Raw genomic sequence first — 25,627 nt, forward strand, 5'->3', positions numbered from 1 at the left:
CATTTTACAATTGTGAAACATTTCTGACTCAGCAAAAATGTCTTTCAGGCTTATGAAAGTGGAAGCCGTCCAAACCTAACAAACGGACACGTACAAACTGCAGACGGCAACTTGGTTATCTTTGAGACGGCTCTGTGAGCTCAGGGAGGCTTTGACTGACCGCTTTGCCAGAAGGCTGCAGAAAGTGCCTGGGCTGTGTGACGCCCCCGAAAGCACAGAGGGCTTTGATAGAAAGCCATCATCCACTCCAGCTGGTGAAGTGACGACCTACAGCAGCTCCGGCCTCAGTGTGGCCTTGAATGGCTTTGAATGGCTGAGCCAAATATACGCACGTTACGCTGTTTCCCTTCAAGCTGAGAGCTTGGAAATCACTGCTGTAAAAACTGACATAGATCACTATATTTATTTTCTATGCCTCATATTTATCACATGTTAAATTGCTGCTCACTATACTGATGCCTTTAAGAAATTTTAAATGACCGCATGATCCTTAAACAACTAAGTGCCTTGTTTCAGATTTGTACATTTTAATTTAACCAGTGACAGTGTTTATACATCTCTATCCAAAGTTAAAGTTGCCTTTGTGTTTGTAAATACGAGTAGGCGTTGTTGCACAAGATTAATGATAATCAAATTTCACAGCCGCATATGTTTCTGCAATTTCAGTCAAAATCTGTTTTTGTATGTTTATGTCTTGAAATTTACTGACCTATGAAAATGTGTTGTTCTAGCCTTCAGGAACAGTAAAAAGGTGACGTTATATAAAAAATATTCCCACCTTGTAGTGAGTTTACTGGGAAGAAGATCAAGTGGCACTCTGGATATAGCTGCTACTACAGAGGTGGACACTGTTGAATAACATGCGTTAGTTTCATTGTTCAAATCTTGTTCATATATTCTAATACATGTTTTTTAAATTTGGCATCTGACATAAAACCTGTTCTGCTCTTTCAACTTGAATATTTTTGTTGTGTTAAATACTGTAAACACCTGTAAATGTTACTTCACTGATATTTGCCATGATGGGTTCAACAAATAGCTTGTTATTATCTAATAAGATTAAAAACAGTACTGACAAGAATAAAAAATAAGTCACTTTTATCAGAAAAAGGATGTACAAAACAAATGATGCATATTGTGACAGTTTGTATTACAATTAAAAGTACAACACCATCATGTCAACATGAAGTCTCACAGGTTGGACTTTACAGTTTGGTACAAATCAGATTCACTGAATCCTGAAAATGTTTAGTTAAAATGAGAACAGTAACTACAGACCTCACAAACATCACTCATTTGCACAGCTGTGTGACAAGACAGGCTGTTTCACATGTAACAATGAGATTTTTTTATTTTCTCCACTGCTCCAGAAGTAAAAATTCAATGTTCACTTTTCCCTGTTCTCAATTATTGTTTCTAACTGTTAGCGAGTAGATTTTTGTTACAGAGTACAAGTTAAAGATTTGCGTCTTCTTGTTTATGAGTGTGATGGACGGCCTATGTTTCCTTCAACGAAACAATGCTCGGGTGTTCTCGGATTCTACTTACATCTGAAAACTGGAGTGTGTCTTGTTTCAAAATCCTTCAGCTTCAGGCTGTCAAGACTGCTGTGTCGCCTGCAAAAATGTAAAAAAAAAGATCAAACTCTGGCATTACAAACAAGCCTGTTTTTTTACTAATCATCTATGTAACATTTAACCAGATAAACATTCATATTTTAAAATGACAAGAACATTTTTAATGGCAAATAATCAAACACTGGAGCTCAGCTCACCTTCCTGGCTGACTCCAGCAGGGCCGCTGCCTCCGCCCGGCCGGTCTGTTGCACCATCTTGTAGAGAGCACCCTCTTTGTTCTGCAGCAGTGTGTAGGGACAGTCCAACTCCTGGATGCTTCCACTGTCCAGCACCTTAAAGGAGGATAAAGACCAACTGTAAACATCAGTTTAATGGACAGATGTGTTGAACTTACAGGATTGTGTCTCTGTGGCATTAATGTAGATGAAGCATTCTCACATGCCACAAATGCAGGACAAATTAAATTTACTGTACTTCACAAAAACATCAATTCAGACCATAAAAAACGTCAGGTAAGTCAAATATAAACCAAATGCAAAATCAGCAGTACAAGTGCGAGACACAAACTAGAATCATTTATGCAATAATGAATCTGAAATAATGGATTTACAAGATAAACTAGTTTCCAAGTCATGTGATAATCATCATGTCCATGCAGCTCTAGGTAGATTATTATGATGAGTAGTATTAAGTACTATTTAAAGTAAAATAACTCACTTTGAACAATCTGCACTATGGTTTATCTTCATCATCTTTAAGTTTTACTGTGGCAAGCTGACAAGTTAAATATATATAGATGGAGTTGAGCATTAAGCTAGAACAAAATAATGTAAAACTATCTACATTACATAAGGTTTCACTGAGACAGAAGAGAGGACTCACCAGTATCCGGTCGCTGTCTATGATGGTGTTGAGACGATGAGCAATGGTCAACACGGTGCATTCTCTGAATTTGTCCCGTATGGTTTTCTGGATCAGCTCATCTGTCCTGCAGACACACAGTAACAACAAAAAAAGGGTCATCAGTAGAATTGAATCGGAGAATTATGTTTAAAATAAAATAAATAATGTCCAGACTCAATATTTGTAGTGGAGACTTTGAAGGAATTTAAGTGTATTTTCCTTGTATGAGTTCACATGCTTGGCCAATAAAGCTGATAGTTGTAGCCATGACAGTAAACAAAGCTTCAGATATGGATCTTACTGCAAAGGCTATCTGAGGCCAGAGACCTGTGAGTCGTGCATGAGGTTGTCTGCAGTACCTGGGGTCCACATTGGCTGTGGCCTCATCGATGATGAGGATGCGGTTCTTCCTCAGGATGGCTCTGGCCAGACACACCAGCTGCCTCTGGCCCACGCTGAAGTTGGAGCCCGACTCAGCCAGAACCGTCTCCAGCTTCCCAGGCAGCTCCTCCACCACACTCTTCAGCTGGACCTGCAGGGAACATGGACACAGGGTCAGGGAAGAGTGCATGTGTGAAACGATGTGCGCTAATAACTCATGAGTGTGCTGATTGGATACTAGCCTCTTCCAGAGCTTTCCAAAGGGCTTCATCAGTGTGTTGACTGAAAGGGTCCAAGTTCTTCCTCACAGTGTCAGTAAACAGCACAGGGTCCTGAAGAAGACCAACAAGATGGATTTCCTTAAATTCCCAAACTGGAAAATTTTATATTGCATCAATTGAATTATTCAAGAAGGTTATATGGTCAGAATATAAAAAAGACCAGCAATGCCACATTTTAGCTGATGTTAGGGAAGTCAGAAAGTATTGGTGGACTAACGTGTTGGTTTTGGTCTTATCATGAGATTTATTGACAACAGCAAAAATACAAAATGCCAGTCGTATCTTCTAAATAAAAACATGCTAAATAAGTATGAAAATCCAACTTACTACCAAAAAACAATGATGTGGCAAAAGAAACCAGAATATTTTCATTGATATGGCATTCCTAATTCTCAGAAAATGAAAAAAAATACATTAAATGGATGTTCTTTTATGTTTTAAAAACCTAAAACATTTTAGGCAAACTGATTTCATGTGGTTGCAGTCAGCTGATGTTTACCTGAGGAATGATGGACATCTTCTGGCGCAGGTCATGGAGGCCGATCTCAGAGGTCAGAACTCCATCAATGTAGATCTTTCCCTGTGGCTCTGCCAGGCGGAACAGAGCTGAGACCAGGGAGCTTTTCCCTGCACCCGTCCTACCCACAATGCCAACCTGACACACAGGAGAGCCAAAGAAACTATGACTGATCATCACCCATAATCTCAGTGCGGCTTTGGATTGGATTTGTGTTGAAAAAGGAGACTGTGGTCATCTGGAATATCTCACCTTCTCGTTGGGTTGGAAGGTGGCACTGATGTCTTTGAGGACCAGCGGTCCATCGGTGCTGTAGGAGAAGTTTACCTGGTCAAAGGTCACCAGGCCTTGGCTCGGCCAATCGGGAGGAGGATGCTTTTTTGTTTCCCAGGGTGCTTCACTCTTTAGCTCTGTATACTCCACCACTCTCTCCACTGATGTCATCTGAGGAGACAAGCGGGTCTTTCCAGTTAGCTAATTGTGCTTCCTCGTGTCTTCACACATATATTCACTCCATTTCCTGCTCTCTCCATTATAAGAGCTCCTCCTAAAAACACCAACATACTTTCTGTCTTCGGTTTTTAGAATGACTTTACTTTCATTCATTTGGTAATCTTTCCATAAATCAAAAGCAGCTGGGCTTGCACTAGGCATCATGAGGCCTTTGTATCTATCCATTATTCATCTATCAACATCATTTTAATCATGGAGAACATCATCAAGCCAACGTCACAATTCAATCTCAGCCTTGGTTCAGTTATGTATCCAGTTTGTTACAGACTGAGCCTCTTTACCAAACACTAACTCACCATGTTCTCCAACTCGGCACTTTGCCTCACCGTCCACTGGAAATTTCCAATCAGTGTGACTGCATAGGTCAGCACCAAACCCACCTCTCCCGCCTCCAGCCCTAATAAACAGAGACACACACTGAAAATGACTGTGCTTCAGGACACTTTTCTAGACTGAACTGACAACTCATCAGCAGGTCAGTGGGTGTCATTTCCAGCTCCTCTCTCAAACGCCTTCCATTCAGGTTCAATTAATGCTAGACTCACACTAAGCAATGCCTTGGTATCAATGGTGGTTTAAACAATCTCTCCTAAAATATATTTTATTGAACAAACAGATATAAATGTTTCCAGACTCTTAGAGTGCTATGTAGAGTAGAAATACACTACTTGAGAAGTCAATATGGGGGATAGAAGTATAGCATCAAGGTTTTAAAGGGCAAGTAGGACATTTAAATTGTTCAGCCACAGAGACAATTTTCATATTGATTGAGCAGAAATACAGGCAAAAATCAGGGAATGCCAGACCAAATTGTTGTCTGGGTTTATACAAGTGAGATTTTTATAGTATGAGAGAAATTAAAGTATGACTTAGTTTAATTGTTCAACAGTAAAAATATAGGAAGAAAGAGGTACAATTATTGAGGAAGGAATATCATTTTCAAAACAAGTTTTCTGTTTTTAGAAAAAAAAGAAAATTTTAACAAATTCAACCTCCAAGGTAAAGGATTCAAAGGAGGTTCCAAAAGAGAACTGGTCTAACACATCTTGTAGTACAAGTAAAGATAACTAGCAAAATTAATACAAGGCTGTGTAACATACAGCAATATGTCATCTGCATAGAGAGAGATCTTGTTAAATGTATTGCATGAATAGATTCCACAAGTGGCTTTATGGCCAATGTGATCAGAAGTGGATATAAGGAACAACCCTGTCTAGTGCCCCTGAAGCAGTCATAAATTTGTAATTAATTATGCAGAAGGTTTTATCTAATAAATGACAATTTTCTAAACCAAACAAGTAAGGCCATTTTACCAGGTTAATGCCTTTTCAGCTTCATGTGATACAACAAAAAGATTGTCCTGACTGGAATATAATTCATTATATTGAGGAGATGTCTCAGATTATGGAGAGGATTTCAAAACAATCTCTTATTACAGTAATAAGACTGCACTGATCTAAGAAGCTTAGCTGTAAGATAGATGAACAGTCCTTACCGTCTCTGAGTAAGAGGCAGCCAAATGTTGCAACGGTGATAAATATGGAGCAAATGCTGTCCAGGCGAAGTGCAAACCAGCGGGAGGTCATCAGGAACAAAAACCATGCCTCTGAGACAAAAGTAAGGAACAATAATAATTACATTTTTCTTTGTCAGTTGCAAATCCAACTTTACATCAGCTGTCAGGTTAAAATGTTAAACATTAAAACAATATTAACAGTAAAGGAGAACCTGAGTGACTGTCCTGATGTGTGTCAAACGCTTTCTTTAACCTGTCCTCCGCTCTGAAGGCTCGGATCGTCCACAGACCCTGAAGAGACGAAGACAGATGGGAGAAGACTGGACTCCGAGCTGCAGGAAAGATGACACAGAGGGGGTGAGATGTGTCAGAAGCTGCTAATGGCTTTAAAGTTTTTCAGTTATTCATCAGTATCAGTTCTCCTTGCTTTGTGTATTTAAAAAGCTCAGTTTACATATTCATCTGCCAAAATAGTGTAATTAGTGCAAGAATGCATGAACATACTTGTAGACTCGAGACGTTTAACATCTCGTGATGTCTGGAGGTAGAAACGCCGCAGGTACAAGAAGATAAAAAGCAGAGGTATGACAGCGATGAGGATGTGAGGGATGACTGACGCTGCCACAGCAACCACGCCAACATTCTGTAAAAATAACTACAACAAAACGAGCATCTCACTCAGAGGAATACTGAGAAAGTTAAGAAAAACAAGATCTTGTCAAAAGTCAATAAACTGCAAAAACAGTAGTCTTCATCTAGTGGTTTTAATTTCTCACTTGATAGAAGTCCACAAAGGTGATGGGTAACATGGAGTCCATCTGGCTGATGTCTTTGGAAAACCTGTTGAGAATTCTTCCTACAACGCAAGAAGCAAAGTTAGTTAGACAAATACTCTCTGCTCACTTTACCAGCAGGGCTAAACTGCTCCAAGAGGTGAAGCTCACATAAACAACAATTGTATGTGCACTAATTGTATGTGAAACCTGCAGTATATGTCTTTGGAAGATAAACCTAAGGCAATTGACTGCAACTGCAACTGGCTATAGGCAGCCTGGTTTACCCCCACATTAGAAAACAACCTAAAAAGGACTTTGGGATGATTTTTAAGTGGATGTGACTCTTTTAACTCTTTAAGTTTAAACTCAAAGTTAAATTCTGACCAGGGCTGACCTATGGGGTTGACATCAAAGAAGCGAACAGGTGTGCGGAGGACGGCACTGAACATGCTGTTGTGGAGAGTCTGAGCTGATCTCACCAACCAATGAAAGATCACTAAACTCCGGGCATAGCCAAAGACCACAGCAGCAGCTGTCAAACCTAAAAGCAAAAGCAGAAAGACTTCTTTAGATCATAACATTTAACATATGTTTAATCTAAGGACAAGTGCTATTCAGCATGATGGACTTCCTAAACATTGTCAACAAAAATAGTTAAAAATATTAGATAAATATAAGAATGGAAGGCTTACCTGAATAAATGCCAAGGTAAAATGTGAGACCGAACTGTTGATCTATGCGAGTCCCGTTATTAGCATTATTTTTAAAACTAACAGCATTGGTTGTGCTGTTGAGAAACTGCTCTCCTCCTCTTGCCCTGTTAGTTGACAAGATAAACACATCAGACCAGGCTCACAGTAAAAGTACATCTATAATTTAACAACGCTCATATGGATAAAATGCTCACCAATATACCAGCCACCAGTCCTGCAGAATATATGAAACCTATGAATGAATAACAAAGAATAAACCAACATATAGAAACAGATTAGCTTTTCAGTGTTTTCATGCCAGCAGGCAATATAGTAGAGCGGGCATCTTTTAGCAGATCTATTATTTTGAACCAAACTCCTCACTTTTCTGGTTAAATAAAGTTCATGAACAGTAGTAGTAGGACTGAGGCCTGGCTTACCTCGGCTATGACACTGAGCAGGACTATAGCCAACAAGACCAGAATGTTACAGCCCACAGTGAAGTACTTGAGATAAATGTGGCTGCCGACATTTCCTTCAACTCGAGTCTCCTCTGTCATGGTACGCACCGCTTCAACCTGAAATACAAGTAATTACCAATCAATATTTTAAACATGATTCAGTAAAGGAAACAGCCGATTTAAGCGACAGATCTGTACTGCAATACTAGACATACAGGAGTATTTTAACTCATGCTGGTCAAAATGTAAGTTGTGGTGTATGAATGAACCAGTGAAAACTCACCAAAAATCACACTAAAGAAAATGACAAATAAATGAAAGGGAAAATGTTCAGAATACCTTTATAATAAAAAAACAAATGAACCACTTGTGCTGTAATTTTAACAGTAGCAATATAATTTTGATTTATGGATCTTGAAAATGTACCTACAGGAAGCTGGTCAGCACAGTTGCCCTCAGGTGGCAGGAGGCTGCTGTACGAACAGTGTGAACCGTGTGAGCAATTCGTCCTCTGGCTGTGTAATGACAGTTTGTCTCGATCAGCTGACCCAGACAATCGCTCCTGCTCCTCCTCGCTTTTCAGCAGGGACACGATGTCTAGGCCAGAACACTGAAGCTCATTGTAGGTACCCTTGGCCATGATATGACCCTAGGAGACACAAAGAGAAAAAAAAAACTCATCAACAAACAGCAATACCTAGAAGTAGAGTTCTGACTTATACTAGCCTCTAAACTTCAAACTGACAGAGCCACGAAGTTAGATTTTGCTTGAAATCTGTGGTATTGCTTTATGGCGCTAAATTGAAGGTGCTATTCCTGCAGAGCAAACAGAGCGGAAGCTTTCAGTTTGTTGCAATGGCAGATGGTGGAAGGAGTGACTGGTCGATGGAATATGTTTGTTCTCTTTAGAAAAGCACACGTTTAAGAAGCAGTAGTGGGCTTTATCAAAATATTTTCCACCGAGGGAGCACAAACCTCCTTGAGGACCAGGATCTGGTCAGCTGCCCTCAGATGCTGCAGCTGATGGGTGACCAGGATACGGGACTTGTTCTTCAGCAGGCCACAGATACACCTGATCATGAACACAGAGGCAGACATTAAAACTATCTAAATTATCCAAACATTTAAATGCGTGCTGTGTCTCAACCATACTACATTTTAAATTCTGAGCAGAATAAAGTATACTCAAACCAGTTGTGATAATGGATCTTGTTCCAATGTGCTGTCAATGGACAGAATTCTCCCACAATACAATGCACAAAGGAAATTTTGCAGTCTATTATGAAGTTTAATTTATTGCAGTATGATGTCTGATGTCACACATAATGTTATTTCCTCTTTGTATAAAAAGTGTGTTTATCTTTTTGTATTCTAACTGCTAAAACCGTATATGACAACTGGTGTATTATACATACTGTGTAGAATTAGTCTGTATGGATTTGGGACAAAAAAATCGTCACTCACTGTTCAAAAAGATGTTTCCCAACCTCAGCATCCACAGCACTTAAAGGATCATCCAGGAGGTAGATGTCTGCTTCCTGATACACAGCCCTGAAAACACACACACTTCCAGTTTAGTGTGTGGAGTGTTACAACACAGGGGACAAAACTACAGACAGAAATTTTATTACAAGTACAACAAATGTAATAGGCCAATAATCTCAGTAGACTATTTCAGTAAAATTAACAATTGTCTCTTAATTGTGCCAAGAAAAACACTAACTTGTGTACACATGTAGAGTTCAACAAATGTTACCTGACATGTTGCTACTTGTTGCTTCTGATGTTTCCAACTTAGGCATGCAGCCACAAAGCGAAGCCAAATATGCAAAATCAGTTCTCATTAATGTGCCTTCGGCAAAATACAGATAAACGTCCTCTTACCTGGCCAGGTTGATGCGAGCTTTCTGTCCCCCGCTAAGGGTGGCTCCTTTGTCCCCAATTAGTGTCAGGTCTCCATCTGGGAGCAGCTCCAAGTCCTGCACTCAAAGACGATGGAGGTTGACATTGAATACAGCATTCGTCCATGAAACAAAGTTACAATGTGAGACAAAAAAAGTTACCAATATTTTTTAAGTTTTAGCTGGTGTATAAAGAGCTGCTCTTTGGCAATTAACAGTTCCTACTCAGTTCTGTTTACAAGCGCAAACACAATATGGCCAGTAGAGGGTGTGCTCCATCACATGAAAGCCTGATAGTGGTTGTGCAACAGTGTTAATATCTCACCTTCTTCAGAGCGCAGGCACTGATGACTCGCTCATACTTCCGGGGGTTCAGCTCTCTTCCAAACAGGATGTTGCTGCGGATGGTTCCAGGGAACACCCAGGGCTGCTGGGATGCATAGGTGAGCTGCCCTCTGACCTTCAGTGTTCCAGTTTCATGAGGCAGCTCTCCCAGGACGGCACTCAGCAGGGATGACTAGTGGGAACATGCATATTATGGACATGTGAGACGGATAGAGAGTGACAGTGAATTAAGTCAATGCTTTATCCTTTTGTTACTGCTCAGATAAACTGTGTATTTAAACAAGTTGCAGGCCACATTCCAAACTATTCACATGTAAGCTAAGCATGTAAACTAAGCATATAAACTAAGCTTGTTTATACAAGCACTGACCTTTCCTGTCCCCACTGGTCCAATTACAGCCAGAAGTTCCTGTGACCTCACAGTGACAGACACATTCTGCAGAGATGGAGTGTCTAAACTCTGAAAGGAAAAGACAAAAAAAAAAAAAAATGGAGAAAACCATTGTGAGAGAAAAAAATGTTCATTTGTGAAGGAGAGATGTTCAATGTTCAACTTATGAGCTAAGTCTTTTTATCTACAGGGCCTGACTCTGGCCTCCAAGGTCTCATACAAGAGATGTTTTAGCTTCATGGCACCAGGCTGGGAGATAAGGTGGTAGCCTTGGATGGGTAACAACAACTGCCCGCATTATTTTCTAATTAGAGTTCATTCTGATACCAAGTGTCCTTGTTTCTCCCCTCCTTGTTGGTGTGACCTGAGAAACTCTATAAGAAGTGATTGTTTTCCTGTTTGTGCTAAGTTTTTGGTATGACTGTATCCATGTGCACACAGTGCCAAAGGCTTCTCTGACATCAGATATTTGTTCTCAATAAACTTCATATATTCAAGTAAGCATCAACTGGAGCATGAGGAGTCTCCAACAATTATTCAACGAATACAAGATTTTCCCTATCAACCATGCAGCTATAACTGGTGTTACTTGACAGATTTGGCATTTATGGCATCATGAGTGGGCCTTTCTGGCCTTTACACTTTGAAATGTATGTTTAAGGCTTCTAGCACAGTATATGAGCACAGCCATGTCCTTTAAAATAACATTACACCACTCTGTGAAATATGACTTTAAGATTAAAATATTCACCATATCCCAGTAGCAGGTAAGCTTCTCAATCTCAATGGCGTTTTCGTTCTTTTCTTCCTCCAAAGTCAGTCCAACGTGTTTTCTGTCGACCTCTTCCAGCAGGAGGAAATTCTGAGAGGGAGTTCATAGACACACATGGCTTTACACTGTAAACCCTATAATCAAAACCCATACAGTGTACAGTTGTGTTGTTTTAAAGGTATACTATGCAGGATTTATCAGTTAGTGTTTGTAAACACACAGCATTCAAAGTTGGCCCCTCCTCCCCAGCTTGAGCTAAGATCACAAAGAGAGAGAGCAGCAGTGGTCAAGTGAGCTAGAGAGTGAATGAGTGAGAGTGGGTGGTGCTGGTAAGAACAAAGCTGTGAAACAGATAAATAAAATGTTATTTTCCGATTGATACACAGGACTTATATTCTCAAGCACAAACAAATATGTCACCACCTCCTCCACACCACACTGCAGGAAGGTGCCACATTGATGGTTTTTGTGTGATTACAGAGCTTCATCCTGTCCGCTATGGCCTCTCTGCTCTGCGTGTGTGGTTTGCTACGCTACGAGTCCTGACCTCACACCCTGCACGCTGTTATTGCCTAGGGGCTACACACCCACTGCTCAAAGATTGATGCCAAGAATCATCCTGAACATAGCAAAATAATAAGAAAATACAGAGGGGGATTACTTTTGGATGAATCTATACATTGTTTTTTTTTTTTGGAAAATCCTGCATAGTATACCTTTAACTATGATATTGCATTTCTCACTAACATTAACTCTTGAAATGCCTAACAGCTTTCACAGTTAATCTGTTCATTGCTCTAACCTATCTTTATCATTCACACTGTCAAGAGTTTCCTAAAAGTCGTTAAGAAGTAGATTATGTAACGTGTAATTTAACGCTCAGATGAGATATATCTTCCCATGTCACCCTCAAGCCATTATCTCACTTGAGCTAGCAAGAGTTATTTAAGAGGTCGGGCATAAATTTTAGTGTCCCTTCTTCAATGCAATGTTTAGTTTCCCACCATAGGAGGGACTCTTATTCCATTCAACACACTAAAGTGTAATCTGTGGCTTTTGTACCATCCTTTCAGGGCTGCAGTAATGTGCAAAGTCGTTGAAGAAACGTCTTTAAGGTACAGTAAAAAATTATGGCTGCTAGAGAAGTAATACATGTTTGATAATAACACTTTGCCTTGAGTCACTGGGGGACACTGACACGGATAGCAAGCATGGTTAAATAATTTTAGATACAGTTCTTGTGCCAGAAGCTCAGTGGTTTTAATGACATGCACAAATGTGTGTAACCTCTGTCAAATGTCACCGAATGAAACACTACATTCTGGACAGACTGATCTGAAACCCTCTTAGATACAAAGGCTTATACAGCAGGGGTGATTGTGTGCTCTAAATTTATAAGGAAAAGCAAAACAAGACCAAGTTTTGCAAGACTTGCACTAGTTTCCTGCGAGATACAAACTGGGAGACAGATTTGTGATCATGTATTTTGGAACTTATCAGTTTCACAATAAGAAAGCGTGAACAGAAAGTTTGGGAATTGCTCAAGTGATTCTGTTGAAATAATGAATGATTTATGAGGTCATTTACTATCCTAGAAATTACAAAATTGCTAACCAGATAAAAGAATGTCAACAGCTGCTCCCCTAAACTCATATGCAAATAAAATTATCAACAAATATAAACAGCTGCTGTAATTCATTAGAGAAAGCAGAATTACCTTAATCCTGCGAATGCTGACTTCAGTCTCTGACAGCTTCTCGACAGCCAGAGGCAAGAACAGGGTGACTGTGAGCTTGATGGTGCCATAGAGAGACACAGTGACAAACACACTGCTGGCGGTGATGGTGTTGCCCAGGAGAGTGTAGACGGTGAAGGTAGCAAAGACTATGATCTTACTGCTGGCAAAGAAGGAGGCCATGTTGAGTCCTCGTAGGTAGGAGCTCTTCATGATCTGAATGATTTCTTTCCTGGGAAGAGAAAACAAAAGGAGAAAATGAGTGTGGTGTCTTAAAGTTTCAGGTACACAGTTGAGTTTGAGTTTTCATTCTGCAATAGTGCACTGGGAGACACTGAGCAACGCATAACCCTCCAGTGTTGTAGCCACTTTTGGTGTTTGCTGGATATTTTACAGCATTTTACTGCTTTGGTTTATGACCAAATACTTGCAAATATTAACATTACTTTCAGTCTCTTCTGTACTTTGTGTTTAGTCCTTACTAAAAAATGTTAGCATGCAACATGGTAAACTTTATACCTGCTAAACATCACCATGTTATGTCATTGTGAGCATGCTGACAATAGCATTTAGCTTGTGGCTGAGGACTCACAGCTACAACAGCAGTCCAGTCAGTCTGGCAGTCCAGTCATGGTCTACGTAACAGGAAACATTCAAAGCAACAACAAAAAAAAAAAAGAATCTTCACACTGTTAAATGACATTCTGATGTCAAAAACAATCTCTTATCCTGTATGTTTTAAACTGTAAGCCGTTACAGATGGGGTTCAGTATGTTCTGACATGCAGAAGCATCAGAAGATTGTAGCTTCCGGCATTACTACAAGCCATCTTACTGCTGGAAAATTCTGAGTAATAGAAGTTATTGCCAAGCATACTTGGAGCACAGAATGTTCAATAAGTTTTGAATCTTTTCCCTCTTTGTGAGGGAGATTGCAGAGGCTTCGGCATTTTATTAAATGTTCAGGTATGTGAAATATAAATGTTGCTCGCTGTTCTTGAGTGAGAGCAGACCTTTTCCGCCATAGTGCATGCCACTGTTGATATTAAGTGTCCGCAGGCAACACCTGACAAAGTCCACATTTTGGGCATAGATGAATGAGCAACCAGGAAGATGCAGCAGGCTTTGAACTGTTCTTTAAATAAAAGATGAATTCCTCTTCCTTTACTTATCCTGTATAAAACTTAAAAATCAGCAGTAAAATTCTGTTGCAATTTTTACCATAAAATATTGTACACTGTTTTGTAAGTGGGTTTGGGTTTTAATTACTTCAGGGCCACAATTTCCAGATACTGAAGTTTCTTAGAAAGGAGTGTTAAGTAACTATGGATTTCTTAAGAAGTGTGCTTAAGTAACGTCAATCTTTTTTTTTTTTATATAATCACACTCACCCCCCGCAGCTTTAAGGGTGGCTGTAAAAAGCACTGTGGCTACAGTCAGCTTGTATTCATGACAGTTTTATAGTGAATCCAGGTTTTCAAAGAGGAAAAAAGGGTTGCCATGAAACTACACTAAAACCTGCAGCTTAATCCGCTTCTCCACTGTCCATCCACACATAAATGTTCAGTGTTATTATTTTGCTAATAATTCTGTCACCTCATACCTCATCACCTTATTTGAGAAGAGCAATTAAATTACATTTTAGTTTACATCATTGGTATCCACTGTGTCTAACTGAAGACAAGCTGATGGCAGCTGCAAATTTGTAAAAGCCACCCTTCAAGTCTACGGTATTTAATATTCAAAAGATCGGTTTTGAGTGGAGTATCACTCCTGGAAAGACCTATGACATGTGTTAACTATAGGAGATGATGTATTAACTACTGTTCAAACAGTGTAAAGGATTATCATTAACAAAAGTGAGAAATAAATGCTAGAAATGAAGAAATCAAAGCTGCATGTCTATTCAGGAACTCTCTTAGACCACCTCAGTTGTTTTAACAAAGCAAATACTAGAAAGGATTATCATTAGCAAAAGTGAGAAAAAAATGCTAGTAATGAAGAAATCAAAGCTGCATGTCTATTGTTGAAGAAAATCACTCAAGTCCTTGTTCAAAGTTTGCTGTGGTGGTGGTGGTTTAATAGCATTCCAGAAATGCGTTGAGCTTACTGACACAGAGCTGGTCTGATACAGTAGACTGACCCAGAGCAGAATAAATGGAAAGACTTTATACAATAAGGATCAAGGCAGTGATCAACAAATGGTAAACAAAAGGTAGGAAGGGAGGGCAGTTGCATACAAGATCAAGGGTCAACATATTAAGGGAGGCTTTTCAGGTAACATAATAAGGGGGGGAACACTCTCAGGTAGGTGAAATCAAGGGGCAGAAATAGGAGAGGGTGTTGCATTAAGGCAGGATCAAAAAGGTCAAATCAGCCGGGGTCAGGAGACTGGAAAGACACAGCTGGCATATGGTTGATCAAGGGGTTGTTCCCAGACATCACTTGAATATCAAGTTTCTACCAAATTGTGGATTCTCAAGCCTGTACCAAAATGTGTATTCTTCTTCACTATTGAGGAACTCTCTTAGACCACCTCAGTTGTTTTAACAAAGCAGTAAGGAATGTGGTTAATTCTCAAAAGTTACTTTAATCAGAATAATCCCCATGCGCCCCATAAATCCATTTTCAAAAAGATACTCTGACTGACTCACATTTAAATATCAAACAGTGATGAGTTCTTTAAAGAAACCAGGATAAGGGTGATTCGGTATAAGTTAAGTCATGATGTGTTTAAGCACCTGTCTGGTGAGCAGTGTATCGCAGCCTCTTAATGCCTTAAAGTCGTTCATCATTGTTGATAAAGTGATGCTCGCAATAAGATATGCAAGTTAAACCTTCCACCTGGTACTCTTGAGTAGTGACCTTTCATGCTTACAGACAGAGCACTGGTAAGATGTTCAATACTGATCTGGCATTAAAGGGATGGATGGCTAAATCTAGACCTTTAGGTCAAAGTGATTCAAGGTAACATAGATGATGCTTGCCTCTGGGCATCGTGGAGTACCACAAGGCTGTGTGTTGGGACCCATGCCAATCAGCCTTCACATGCTGACAACACATATGAGGGGAACACAGGACTGATTTCTATAGCTATGAGGATGATAAGCAGTTGCACATTTCTGTTTCACTCAATGGCATAAGATTTTACTGATATGCTTAAAAGACAAGACAGGGGCTCTACTTAATCTAAGTGAAACAGTACAGTATTAAGCCTCAAACCAGCTGCCTTTGACACGGTTAACCACCAAATCCTCCTCTCCACACTCACTGAGCTTGGTATCTCAGGATCTGCCCTCCGCTGGTTCGTGTCCTACCTCTCAGGGAGATCTTTTGGAGTATCTTGGAGGGGAGAAGTGTCCAAATCACACAGCTTATCCACAGGGGTTCCTCAAGGGTCAATGATTGGTTCTCTTCTCAATATACACCACCTCACTTGGTACAATCATCCGTTCCCATGGTTTTTAATACCATTTCTATGCTAACGATACTCAGTTCTTCCTATTGTTCCAGCTGGAAGACCACACAGTCTCAGCTCGGATCTCGTCATGCCTTGCCAACATCTCGGCATGGATGAAAGAACACTACCTTCCGATTAACCTCTGTAAGACTGAGCTCCTCGTCATCCAAGCCAGTCCCTCTATACAACAACAAATCAGTATCCAGCTCGAATCAATCCAACTCATGCCCACAAAGTCTGCCAGAAACTTGGGTGTCATGATTGATGAACAACTAACATTTAAGGTTCATGTGGCCTCAATCGCTTGGTCATGTTGATTTGCCCTCTTTTGCATCAGGAAGATCAGACCCTTCCCGTCTGACCATACAGCACAACTCCTGGTACAGGCTCTCGTAATATCACGCATTGACTACTGCAACTCCTTACTGGCAAGCCTCCCCGCATGTATGTTGAAACTTCTGCAGGTGATCCAGAACACAGCAGCATGGCTGGTCTACAATCAGCCCAAAACAGCACATGTCAACCTGCCATTGATATTCCTCCGCTGGCTCCTAGTTGCTGCCCGCATCAAACTCAAGACCCTGACACTCGCATACAAAACAGCAACTAAAACAACTCCCACCTACCTAAACTCCCTCATTCAGGTCTACGCTCCCTCCTGCTCACTACGCTCTGCCAATGAAAGGCACCTGGTAACACCACCACAACAGGGTCCTAAGTCGCTAGTCAATTTAAATTATGAAGCCTAAATTGTATTTGTATTGCCAAAATACAAAAAGGTCTCTGATCTACTCCAGAGGAACAGAGGTTTGTTCTGGCAATGAATACACATTTCATCCATTTTAGTTTTTCAAATTTTACTTCTCTTATTAGTAATATCTCTTCTTTTTTGTGTTTCTCTTGGTGCATCAATTTGTGCGAATTTAGCAATTATATATCCTGAGTTATGATGCTGATTCATTGATCGCACGGGTCACACAGTACATTACTGATACTTTAATGACAGAGCTTCACTTTACCCTTTCATCATTTCAAACCATCACCTCAGGGATAAAGACAGAAACCACAGTGTTAGGTAACTTTGACAAGATAATGAACCACCAATTAGTAATTTTTTTTTTTTTTTACACATTAATAAAGATCACAGCAGATCAGAAGAAACCAGTTCCTCAAGTTTCTAAACCTGCAGTAGACTGATCTTCACAAATTCCACAGTTAAGGCCTTAGGGTAGGCTAAGTTGGCATGAAAGTAACACAAAATCTGAACTTAGCTGACACTTTATAACAAAATAATTTAAAGGCAACACACACCAGCAGTGTCAAACGTGTGTCAGAACACCCACACCTACTGTTTTCAATGTAAGCCACACACCAGCATTGTCTTGATGCACTATCCTATTCTCCAGCATTGTCGAATGTCAACTCCCCAGAAAAGCAACTGGTGTGTGCAACAGGTGTCAGTTGAAACACTAAATGATGCGGCTGTGTGTCTCGCCTTTAACAATATGAAATTTGGGACATGAAACGTTCATGTCCCAGTAAAAGTTTTACAACTTTACAAAATATATTTTCATCATTACCTTCTGACTTCAGTAACCAAGGCTGAGAATGGTTTTTCCCAGGCATACATTTTGATGATCCTGATGCCAGACACCACTTCATTCATAATGCGGATTCTGTTGTCAGAAAGGACTGCCGTTTTACTCCTGCAAAAAATACAATTCAAATATCATTTAGTTTCCAATTTTTCATAATGTTGGGAAAACTACAATATTTACATTAACTGGCAGATAAGCAAAATGAACAGGACTTTGTTTGAAAAATAAGTAAACAGACATAAACCAAGAGAAGGTAACAGAGGTGATAACACAGGTTTTGGTGGATAATGTATTCACTGTTACCAGGCATGCTACACCTGCAGTGCCTACATTTTTAGATGATACATTCATTCAAAGTGCATGAGGTGAAAATTTATCTGTCATTAAAGATGACCTTGTAACTCTCCAGGTATCTGGTAATGTTCTTTACCTGAAAATTCCAAAGAGCTTTCCAAACCAGGTCTGCACAGGCACCATGAGGCCAACAGCTGCCACACCTGCCAGGCACGATGTTCCGATCTCGTACCAAAGGAAAACAATGATCACCATAGCTTGTAGAGGTCCCACCCACAGGTAGTGCAGATTGATTGTAATCTACAGAAACAAGGGTGCACAAATATGCACAAAAAATTATGCAAGAACAGTTTCAACAATTCTGTTAAACAAAAATATTGTCAGGTCTGTAACAGAGCAACATACAAACAGAAGGTTTGAGAGCATAAGGATAGCATACTGTAGGTATTGCTTTCAAAATTCAGCTGGGCCTTCACAACATCTAGCAGTAAAAATGACTTGGAGTTCATTCTCAGCTTTTACTTTTTAGATTTGTTATGTGTTCAAGCACATATTTATGTTACCTTACCTCATCAAAACGGTTGACATCATTTGAAAGCAGGTTCACAATTTGTCCAGTGGTGGTTCGTCCCATGGATTCGCTGCTGAGACCAAGAGCCTGGCAAGAGAAATTTCAGCTGTACAGTGAGTGTTACTGCAAGAGTTCCTGGCCTATTCCTGAGGGTGACGACAGTCTAAAAAAATTTGCATCTCTGCTGCAAATCTGCAAAACCTTCACTGACCTTCCTGTATATCATGTGACACATGGCAATTCTAATCTTCATGCCTATTCTTTGGACACGGTAGTAGTAGAGATGGTTGAGGAGAGTCAGTCCAAAGGTGGAGAGGGACATCGCAGCAGCATATCCATACGCCATGTGAAGACTTCTCTGGTCGTCTGGGTCATAATTCTCAAAGTACAGGATTATTTTCCCCATGAGAAGTGGCTGGATCACTTTAATTGCCTCCTTTATGACAAAGACAGTGACAAAAACACACATAAGATCATCAGATGTGCCAGTAACTTAATATTCAAACTCCCCTAACAATCACAAAAAACTCTTGAACAACTGCCGATGACTCTGTTGCTTGAGAATTCTGTTGCTAGAAAGCAGGGAGTATTACACCACTTATTGTAACCATTGGCTTCCATTATATCAAAGAGAATTCAATACCATGCTGCTCATTACTCAATATGTGACTGATGTGCTTCTAAAATAGGAGCACTGAGATCATCTGGAACTGGTTTCTAGTAAAGCTTCTTTTACTTACTATGCTCCACACAAACACTGAGTAACTTCAAAGCTGTACTCTGTTCTCTACTGCATTTTGATGTTGTAGATTTATATGCTTTTATTCCCTATTATGACTCCCTCAAATCTTTTACAGTATGGATACATTTACACAAACATTTTCTTTTTAGAAATGACATCAACATCTTTCTTTACTTCAAATACAAGCCACACATGTAAGTGATCTTAGGGGCAAAAGACTCCAATGTTCCAAACAATTTTCAATACAAACATAGTTTTAGTTAGGAAACTCATCATTATTATTACATATCACTACATTGTCATAATGACAAAATCTAAAGGAAACTTTATAAAGCCAGAACATACCAGTGAAAATACAAACAACCCAGCTACTGCGTAGGCCTTCCCATAGCACTTAATAAGGACTTTGGTGAGTTTTGGCTTCCGAAGTTCCTTTGAGGCCTTTCTAACTTCAAGGTCCCAAAATCTGCAAGAAAGCACATGTAACAGTGTATTCATTCTGCACTGGAGCATCGTCCCAGAGGTCACATATTAGACTTTTAGGAGTGATCCAAGACTATATCAGCAGTCAGGGCTGGCCCTAGCATATTTGGTGCCCTATTGTTAATATGATTTTTATCTGACCCTATGTATGTTATTGACTTTGAGTGTTGGACATAGGGCATAAACATTTCAGAGTCTGCATGTCACCTTAGGTAACATGGTATGGCCCTTCGGGGGGACCTTAGAAATACAAACAATGGATCCATGGTCAAGTTTGGAACTGTTCCAGATGTGGTATGTTGTGACACATAATATGTTGTGAGGCAGCTGTCAATTACATGATGGATGGCTCCCAACTGACCTAGTGCCCATGGAAAACCTATGGTATGCATGTGATAAGATACAGATGTGTAACCCCATATAAGCTATGCACCAACAGTGGTACGTTGCCCAGACCATCTTTGTACATGGAATGGACCCGATGGCCATCGTCTAATAAACGTTTACAAAATAAGAACTTCGTCAGCTCTTCCTTTGAACGATATCAACATCCTTCCTTTCACCTAGGTAAGCTTCCCCAAGCCCCTCTCCACCCTCCACCCTCCCCCTTCCTTTGAAAAATGTGAAATAGATGAATACATGTGCAGCGATCTTTTGAAACAAATACACAACTACTAACTAAAACCTTTCACATGACATAATCTAAAACCAAAACATATCAAAGCTCTGGGCAGGCACCACAAAGTCAGTGCATTCAATAGGAGTCCTGGGAGCATGTTAACCACAGCTCATTCCACAAATATTCCGCATAATTGGCTTGTTATATCTGCGCCCCCCATTAGATGGCACCCTGGATGGTTGCCTAGGTCACCTATAGCTAGGACCGGACCTGATCATAGTGATGTAGTACCTTTGCAGCTCCTCTCCCAGTATTTCAGACCCATCCTCTGGAAGAACACTGTACATGTCACTTTCCTCCAGCCTCCGTTTGTGTCCAAGGTGCAGCAAGGGGCTTATCCAGCTGAAACCAACAGTTAAATAGAAAATGAATAACACTGGTATCAAACACCCAGACTCCCTTCTGATTATTTTAGGGTGTTTTAAGAGGAAACTTGGTTCATCTTTTTAACAATTTACAGACAGAAACTAAAATCTGTAAAAACTAAAACTAAAACTAAGGACATACTATTATCCTACTATGACTACACTGATTGGAGTGTTTTTGAGGCTGCAGATACAGACCTGGATGAACTCACTGACACTTTGATATTGCTTTTGACGATGTGTGTGTACCCACTACAACATTCTCCATATGAAGCCCTGATTTACAACTAAACTCAGGCCAAGGAGGAGGCCTACAGAAGTGAAGACAGATTCCTGTGCAATCAGGCCAGAAACGTGACGTCACCTGACGTGCCAGATGGTTTGTTGCACAGAACCATCTGAGAAGTCATCCTTGGAAAGGGCAGGCACTTTCAAAAAGTACTTGGCAGGCAATTGGATGAACCATGTATCACCATCTGACCAAGAGCGGTAAAAAGAAGCTACTCTGAAAAGCTGAAAAACAGATTTTCAGCCAACAATCCTGCACCAGCATGGAGAGGCCTGCAGGACATCACCTGCACAAATATGCACAAAAAACCTGCCCCCACCCCACCCCCACCACTCCCCCACTGTGGAGAACCATTAACTGGCTGACTACCTCAACATGTTTTGCTGCAGCTTTGATAAGACCACCCTTCAACAACAAACAAGACATCAAACTACCAACTCCACCCCGCCCCGTGCAGTTTTCAGAATCCACTGACCTGCAGTGGAAGATGCAGGTCACCATAGGACTGCACCACATCCTGCAACACCTGGACTCCCCAGTGTCACACACAAGGATTGTGTTTGTGGACAGCTCAGTGTTCAACATCATCATCACCCCCTCTACACAGATGACTGCACCTCATGAGACCAGTCTGTAAAACCAGTTCTACACTGCGAACATCCCATCTGCTCTCTAGACATTTATCACTGAGAACATGCTACAACAGTTTGGAATGCGGGAAAAATATAATTGGTGGCAACCTGCCAGGACTTGAACACCTCCTAACTCAGAAAACAGACATTAACAATCTCTCTCAACCCCCCTGCAACACTAAAACATCTGTTGCACTGTAAATCATATATGATAATACACATTGTGAAACAACAGGTACATATTATCCATCATTGCCAAGTAAGAAGACTGTCTTCTGTACAGGATGGGTTTATGTGGCCTAATTCCTTGTATGCATAAAACATACTTGGCAAAAAAGTAAATTCTGAAATTAATTTGGTTCAAGTTAGATGGGTTAGTGGTTTATCTGACTCTTCTCATGTCAGGGATAAGGCTAGGCAGGGCTGCATATTTTCTCTATTCCTGGTTAACTTGTAAACGGTTCATAGAAGACTTTGGTAGATAACTGTGTGTAAAACAGGTTGTGTTTCTAATAATCACAATTATTTTCAAGTGCAGATGATTTGCTGATAATTTGATTATATTGTATTCTGCAATACAGTACCAACTGCGAAAAATGTGGTGATTGCTAAATGTAAAGCAGATAGAAATTGAATATTTCCTAAATTTCACTTGTTTTGTTGAATGTAAAGAGAACTGTGTTGATAAGTAACTGCAGCTTAACTTTAAGGTGCCATACTGCTGATGTTATGACTGCATGATATTGGCTGGTTTTGGTTGCTTCATATGAACAACATTGTATGTGTCCTTGTTTAATGTTTGAAGCTTTTTTTTTTTTTTTAATATTTTACTACTGTGGACTATGGTATGCAATAAAGTACATTGTACTGACGTATAATAATTCACATTTAACAGCACCTGTTCTGCAGGTTTTCCTTTCCTGACCTGACACACAGCTTAATATTATATTAAATGCGGACAACATGTTCAGACATGTTTCCCTCTCAACTAATGGCCTGGCACATGGCTGAACAGGACAAGTTGGATCACACAAGTTTATCTGCATGTGTCCCACAATCCAGATACAATAAGGCCAAAGTCCAGTGGATTGAAAGGAGAGGAAAACACACAAGTGTGTTGCTATTCCTAACTTCCTATCTCCCATCCTCACAGATGAAAATAATAACTAAATCAAGAGTCATCCACACAACTTCCACAACTGCCACTTCTTGTACAAACAATGATTTAATTAAGCACACATAGTAATACAGAGCATATAATCCAAATAGATTACTTGACATCTCTATGTCTTATGTAAGCATTACTGAATGTAGGTGCAACATATGATTCTCTGCCAACAGCTGCCACACCTGCCAGGCACGATGTTCCGACATCTCTTTGATTCAAATCCATATTTACAATGTCTCATTTTCACCATTATAAGCTGGAACCTTACAGTTGAAACAGCTGCCCTCTACTGGCTAAATTACAAACTTATTCTTTGAACACTGCCTGCCAATGAAACAGAAAACCTTAGAGTGAACATTTTACAAGGAATGCATGACATTGGATTTTTTAATATAAATCTAATATCCGATTTGCCGATATTTCCAACTCATTGTGGCCGATTGCCGATACCGATATATGCACATATTTTTTTCCAGCTGGCTGAGGAGACTATTGTACATGCAAGCATAGATTGCACTAACTATGATCAAGAAAGACAATATATGAAGAAAGAACTTAGGAAGACTGGAGTTCAGGAGCTCAGCTTCAATGAACCTGCCAAGTGAGCAGTGGAGTTTTCTTTGAGTCTCTGGTCCACACTCCAGAGCAGAAGGTGGCGGTAATGCACCTGATACGCTGGTTGCCAACCGCCGGTATAAACCAGAGGTATAAACCAAAAAGAGTAAGTTTTTCCCCCCTAAACAGAGTGATACATCCTGACAGCCGAAGCGTTTCCTATCAGTACAGCTGAAGGTAGCAGCTCCTCCGCGGACTGTTTCACGCCGACGGTCCCGGTCCTTTCTCCGCATGCTCCACCTCACTCAAGCTGCCCGTCAAACCCGCTGCTTCTTCCCACTTTAACCTGAAGAAGGAGGCTAACGTTAGCTGAGAGGCTGGCGGGGCGTTAGTCGCAGCATGACCGGGGGGAAGCACAGCCAACTAGCCTCCCAGCTAACGTTAGCCCCGGCTCTCCATGTGGATCCAAGCGGAACACCAAGCCCCGGTTTGTTATTCAGATTAAAGTGGGAAGAAGCAATGGGTCTGACGGGCAGCGGAGTGAAGTGGAGCCTGCGCAGGAAGCGCCGGGACCGTAAGGGTGACACAGTCCATCGAGTCAGGTGGCGGAGGGAAAGGGGACATAACGGCCTCTCATAATCGGCAGAATTCGCCGATGCCGATATTTCACTTCAGAGCTTTTATCGGCCGATAGTGACGACGTGCCGATAATATCCCTACATTTCATTGTTGCATTGACTAGAAAGTCCTATGGAGACAAACTGCTGAGTACAACATAAATCTGTAAACATCACTTAAAAAAAGCTTTCCTTACATTCCTAGGACTGTTTGTGGAAAAAATGACTTTGGATGCAACAGGTGGTTCTGATAATCTAATTATCCAATTAACAAAAAGGTAAAATACAGAAAGTATTCTATATATATATATATATATATATATATATATATACATATACATACATACATATATGTACTGCATAATATATATGAAATGTGTTAATGCCAATTTTGTGGGTTAAAGCTAAGTAGGGAAACTGCAAGGAAAAGTTTGCAACTTAAGTTGGGAAGCCTGTACAATATGATACACAGTATCTCACTATTCTAACAGTCTATGACAAGACCATGCAGCGAAAGCTAATACTGTGACAGAAATCACTTACCATAAAAAGACCCTGGAAAAAAAGCCGGCAGTTGCCAGTGGATTGCGTCTGCCGTCTGTCTTTCTAGTGTCCGTGGTCATTTTGGCATCAGCTCATAACAGTGCAAGCGCAGCAGCACACACTGGCAGGACTTCACTCACAGCACGTGTCGTTAGCTAACACCAAGTAAAGCTGAGACTCGGCCAATAACATTGTTGCAACTGTGAGGGTCTGCGTAGGGATGTCTTCAGGTGCTGTTAAGTTACAGCGTAAATAGGAAAAAAAAACACCGACTCAACAAAAAGTAACAAATGAAAGTGAAAGTGTGACTTTTCTGATACAATGAGATGTGGCGTTTGGAGCTACAGAAGGATTCACGTTTGACAACTTTATATGGGTTAGTTGTTTAATATACATTTACATTAGGATACAATTTGCGTGTTTTAGAAGTTGGCCTTTTAGCTTACATGTCGAGGTACTTCAGCACGTATTTCATTTTAGGTCATTTAATTTATATCCATCATTTCAATTGTATTATATTAGAGATTTAAAGCTGCTTTTTGATTATTAAAATGCATTATGTTTTCAGACTGGCTCTCATGTAGCCCACTTATCATCATCACGAACATTATTATTGTGATTATGAACTTATTCATAATTATCAGTAAGAGTACTACTGATACTACTACTACTACTAATAAAAATAGTATAGACTCGTGGTATTTTTGTGTTTTTTCTTATTTATTTTGTCAAAGGTTAAGGGTCAGTTAGACCACATATCAGAGTATAGACTACTTGAATTTGGCCTCAGATTTCGCCCTATCAATTCAGTGAAAAGCGTGTTTGTATCACTGATTAGATACTTGTGAAGACAAAAAGTTATCGCCTCTAC

The 25,627-nt window shown here is 40.2% G+C and overlaps 2 protein-coding genes across 4 annotated transcripts in view; one reads left to right on the forward strand and one right to left on the reverse strand.

Annotated features, from left to right (window-relative positions):
* The window catches only part of abcc4 (ATP-binding cassette, sub-family C (CFTR/MRP), member 4), a 34,911-nt gene extending 33,516 nt beyond the window's left edge, over positions 1–1,395 (forward strand). The window contains exon 31 of the mRNA XM_044344452.1: positions 49–1,395. Coding sequence (XP_044200387.1) covers positions 49–138 — 90 coding nt within the window. The 3' untranslated portion in view covers positions 139–1,395. The remainder of the gene's footprint in view (positions 1–48) is intronic.
* On the reverse strand, positions 1,082–24,984 carry LOC122976157 (ATP-binding cassette sub-family C member 4-like). Of its 3 annotated transcripts, none has more exons than XM_044344451.1 (31): positions 24,757–24,984; positions 20,819–20,929; positions 19,771–19,891; positions 18,895–19,119; positions 18,681–18,770; positions 18,249–18,412; positions 17,801–17,926; positions 12,744–12,993; positions 11,006–11,116; positions 10,234–10,323; positions 9,844–10,035; positions 9,502–9,596; positions 9,082–9,168; positions 8,593–8,689; positions 8,048–8,266; positions 7,597–7,734; positions 7,372–7,409; positions 7,157–7,281; positions 6,859–7,005; positions 6,465–6,544; positions 6,193–6,343; positions 5,901–6,020; positions 5,668–5,778; positions 4,469–4,569; positions 3,912–4,103; positions 3,642–3,797; positions 3,104–3,193; positions 2,840–3,012; positions 2,460–2,565; positions 1,775–1,909; positions 1,082–1,616 (listed from the first exon to the last, which is right to left on the reverse strand). In XM_044344451.1, the coding sequence occupies exons 1-31, from the start codon at positions 24,834–24,836 to the stop codon at positions 1,599–1,601; spliced, it is 3,939 nt and encodes a 1,312-aa protein (XP_044200386.1). In that variant the 5' UTR covers positions 24,837–24,984; the 3' UTR covers positions 1,082–1,598. The 3 variants fall into 3 exon arrangements, 2 of the variants coding, with proteins under 2 accessions (XP_044200386.1, XP_044200385.1); XM_044344450.1 differs by lacking the exon at positions 24,757–24,984 and adding an exon at positions 23,636–23,904; XR_006400843.1 differs by lacking the exons at positions 1,082–1,616; positions 1,775–1,909; positions 2,460–2,565; positions 24,757–24,984 and adding an exon at positions 23,636–23,904 and having other exon boundaries at positions 2,928–3,012; positions 3,104–3,234.
* Between the last annotated feature and the right edge of the window lie 643 nt (positions 24,985–25,627).

Source organism: Thunnus albacares, chromosome 24 (assembly GCF_914725855.1).
Source record: "Thunnus albacares chromosome 24, fThuAlb1.1, whole genome shotgun sequence".
Lineage (NCBI taxonomy): Eukaryota > Metazoa > Chordata > Actinopteri > Scombriformes > Scombridae > Thunnus > Thunnus albacares.

Excerpts from the sequence above, each read along its gene's own strand:
- LOC122976157 (XM_044344450.1), bottom strand. The coding sequence starts at position 23,889 with ATGCGGAGAAAGGACCGGGACCGTCGGCGTGAAACAGTCCGCGGAGGA. Across the intron at positions 8,267-8,592 it reads AGATCCTGGTCCTCAAGGAG|GGTCATATCATGGCCAAGGG; the intron begins GTTTGTGCTCCC and ends TGTGTCTCCTAG. Across the intron at positions 7,410-7,596 it reads TGCTCAGTGTCATAGCCGAG|GTTTCATATATTCTGCAGGA; the intron begins GTAAGCCAGGCC and ends ATTCATTCATAG.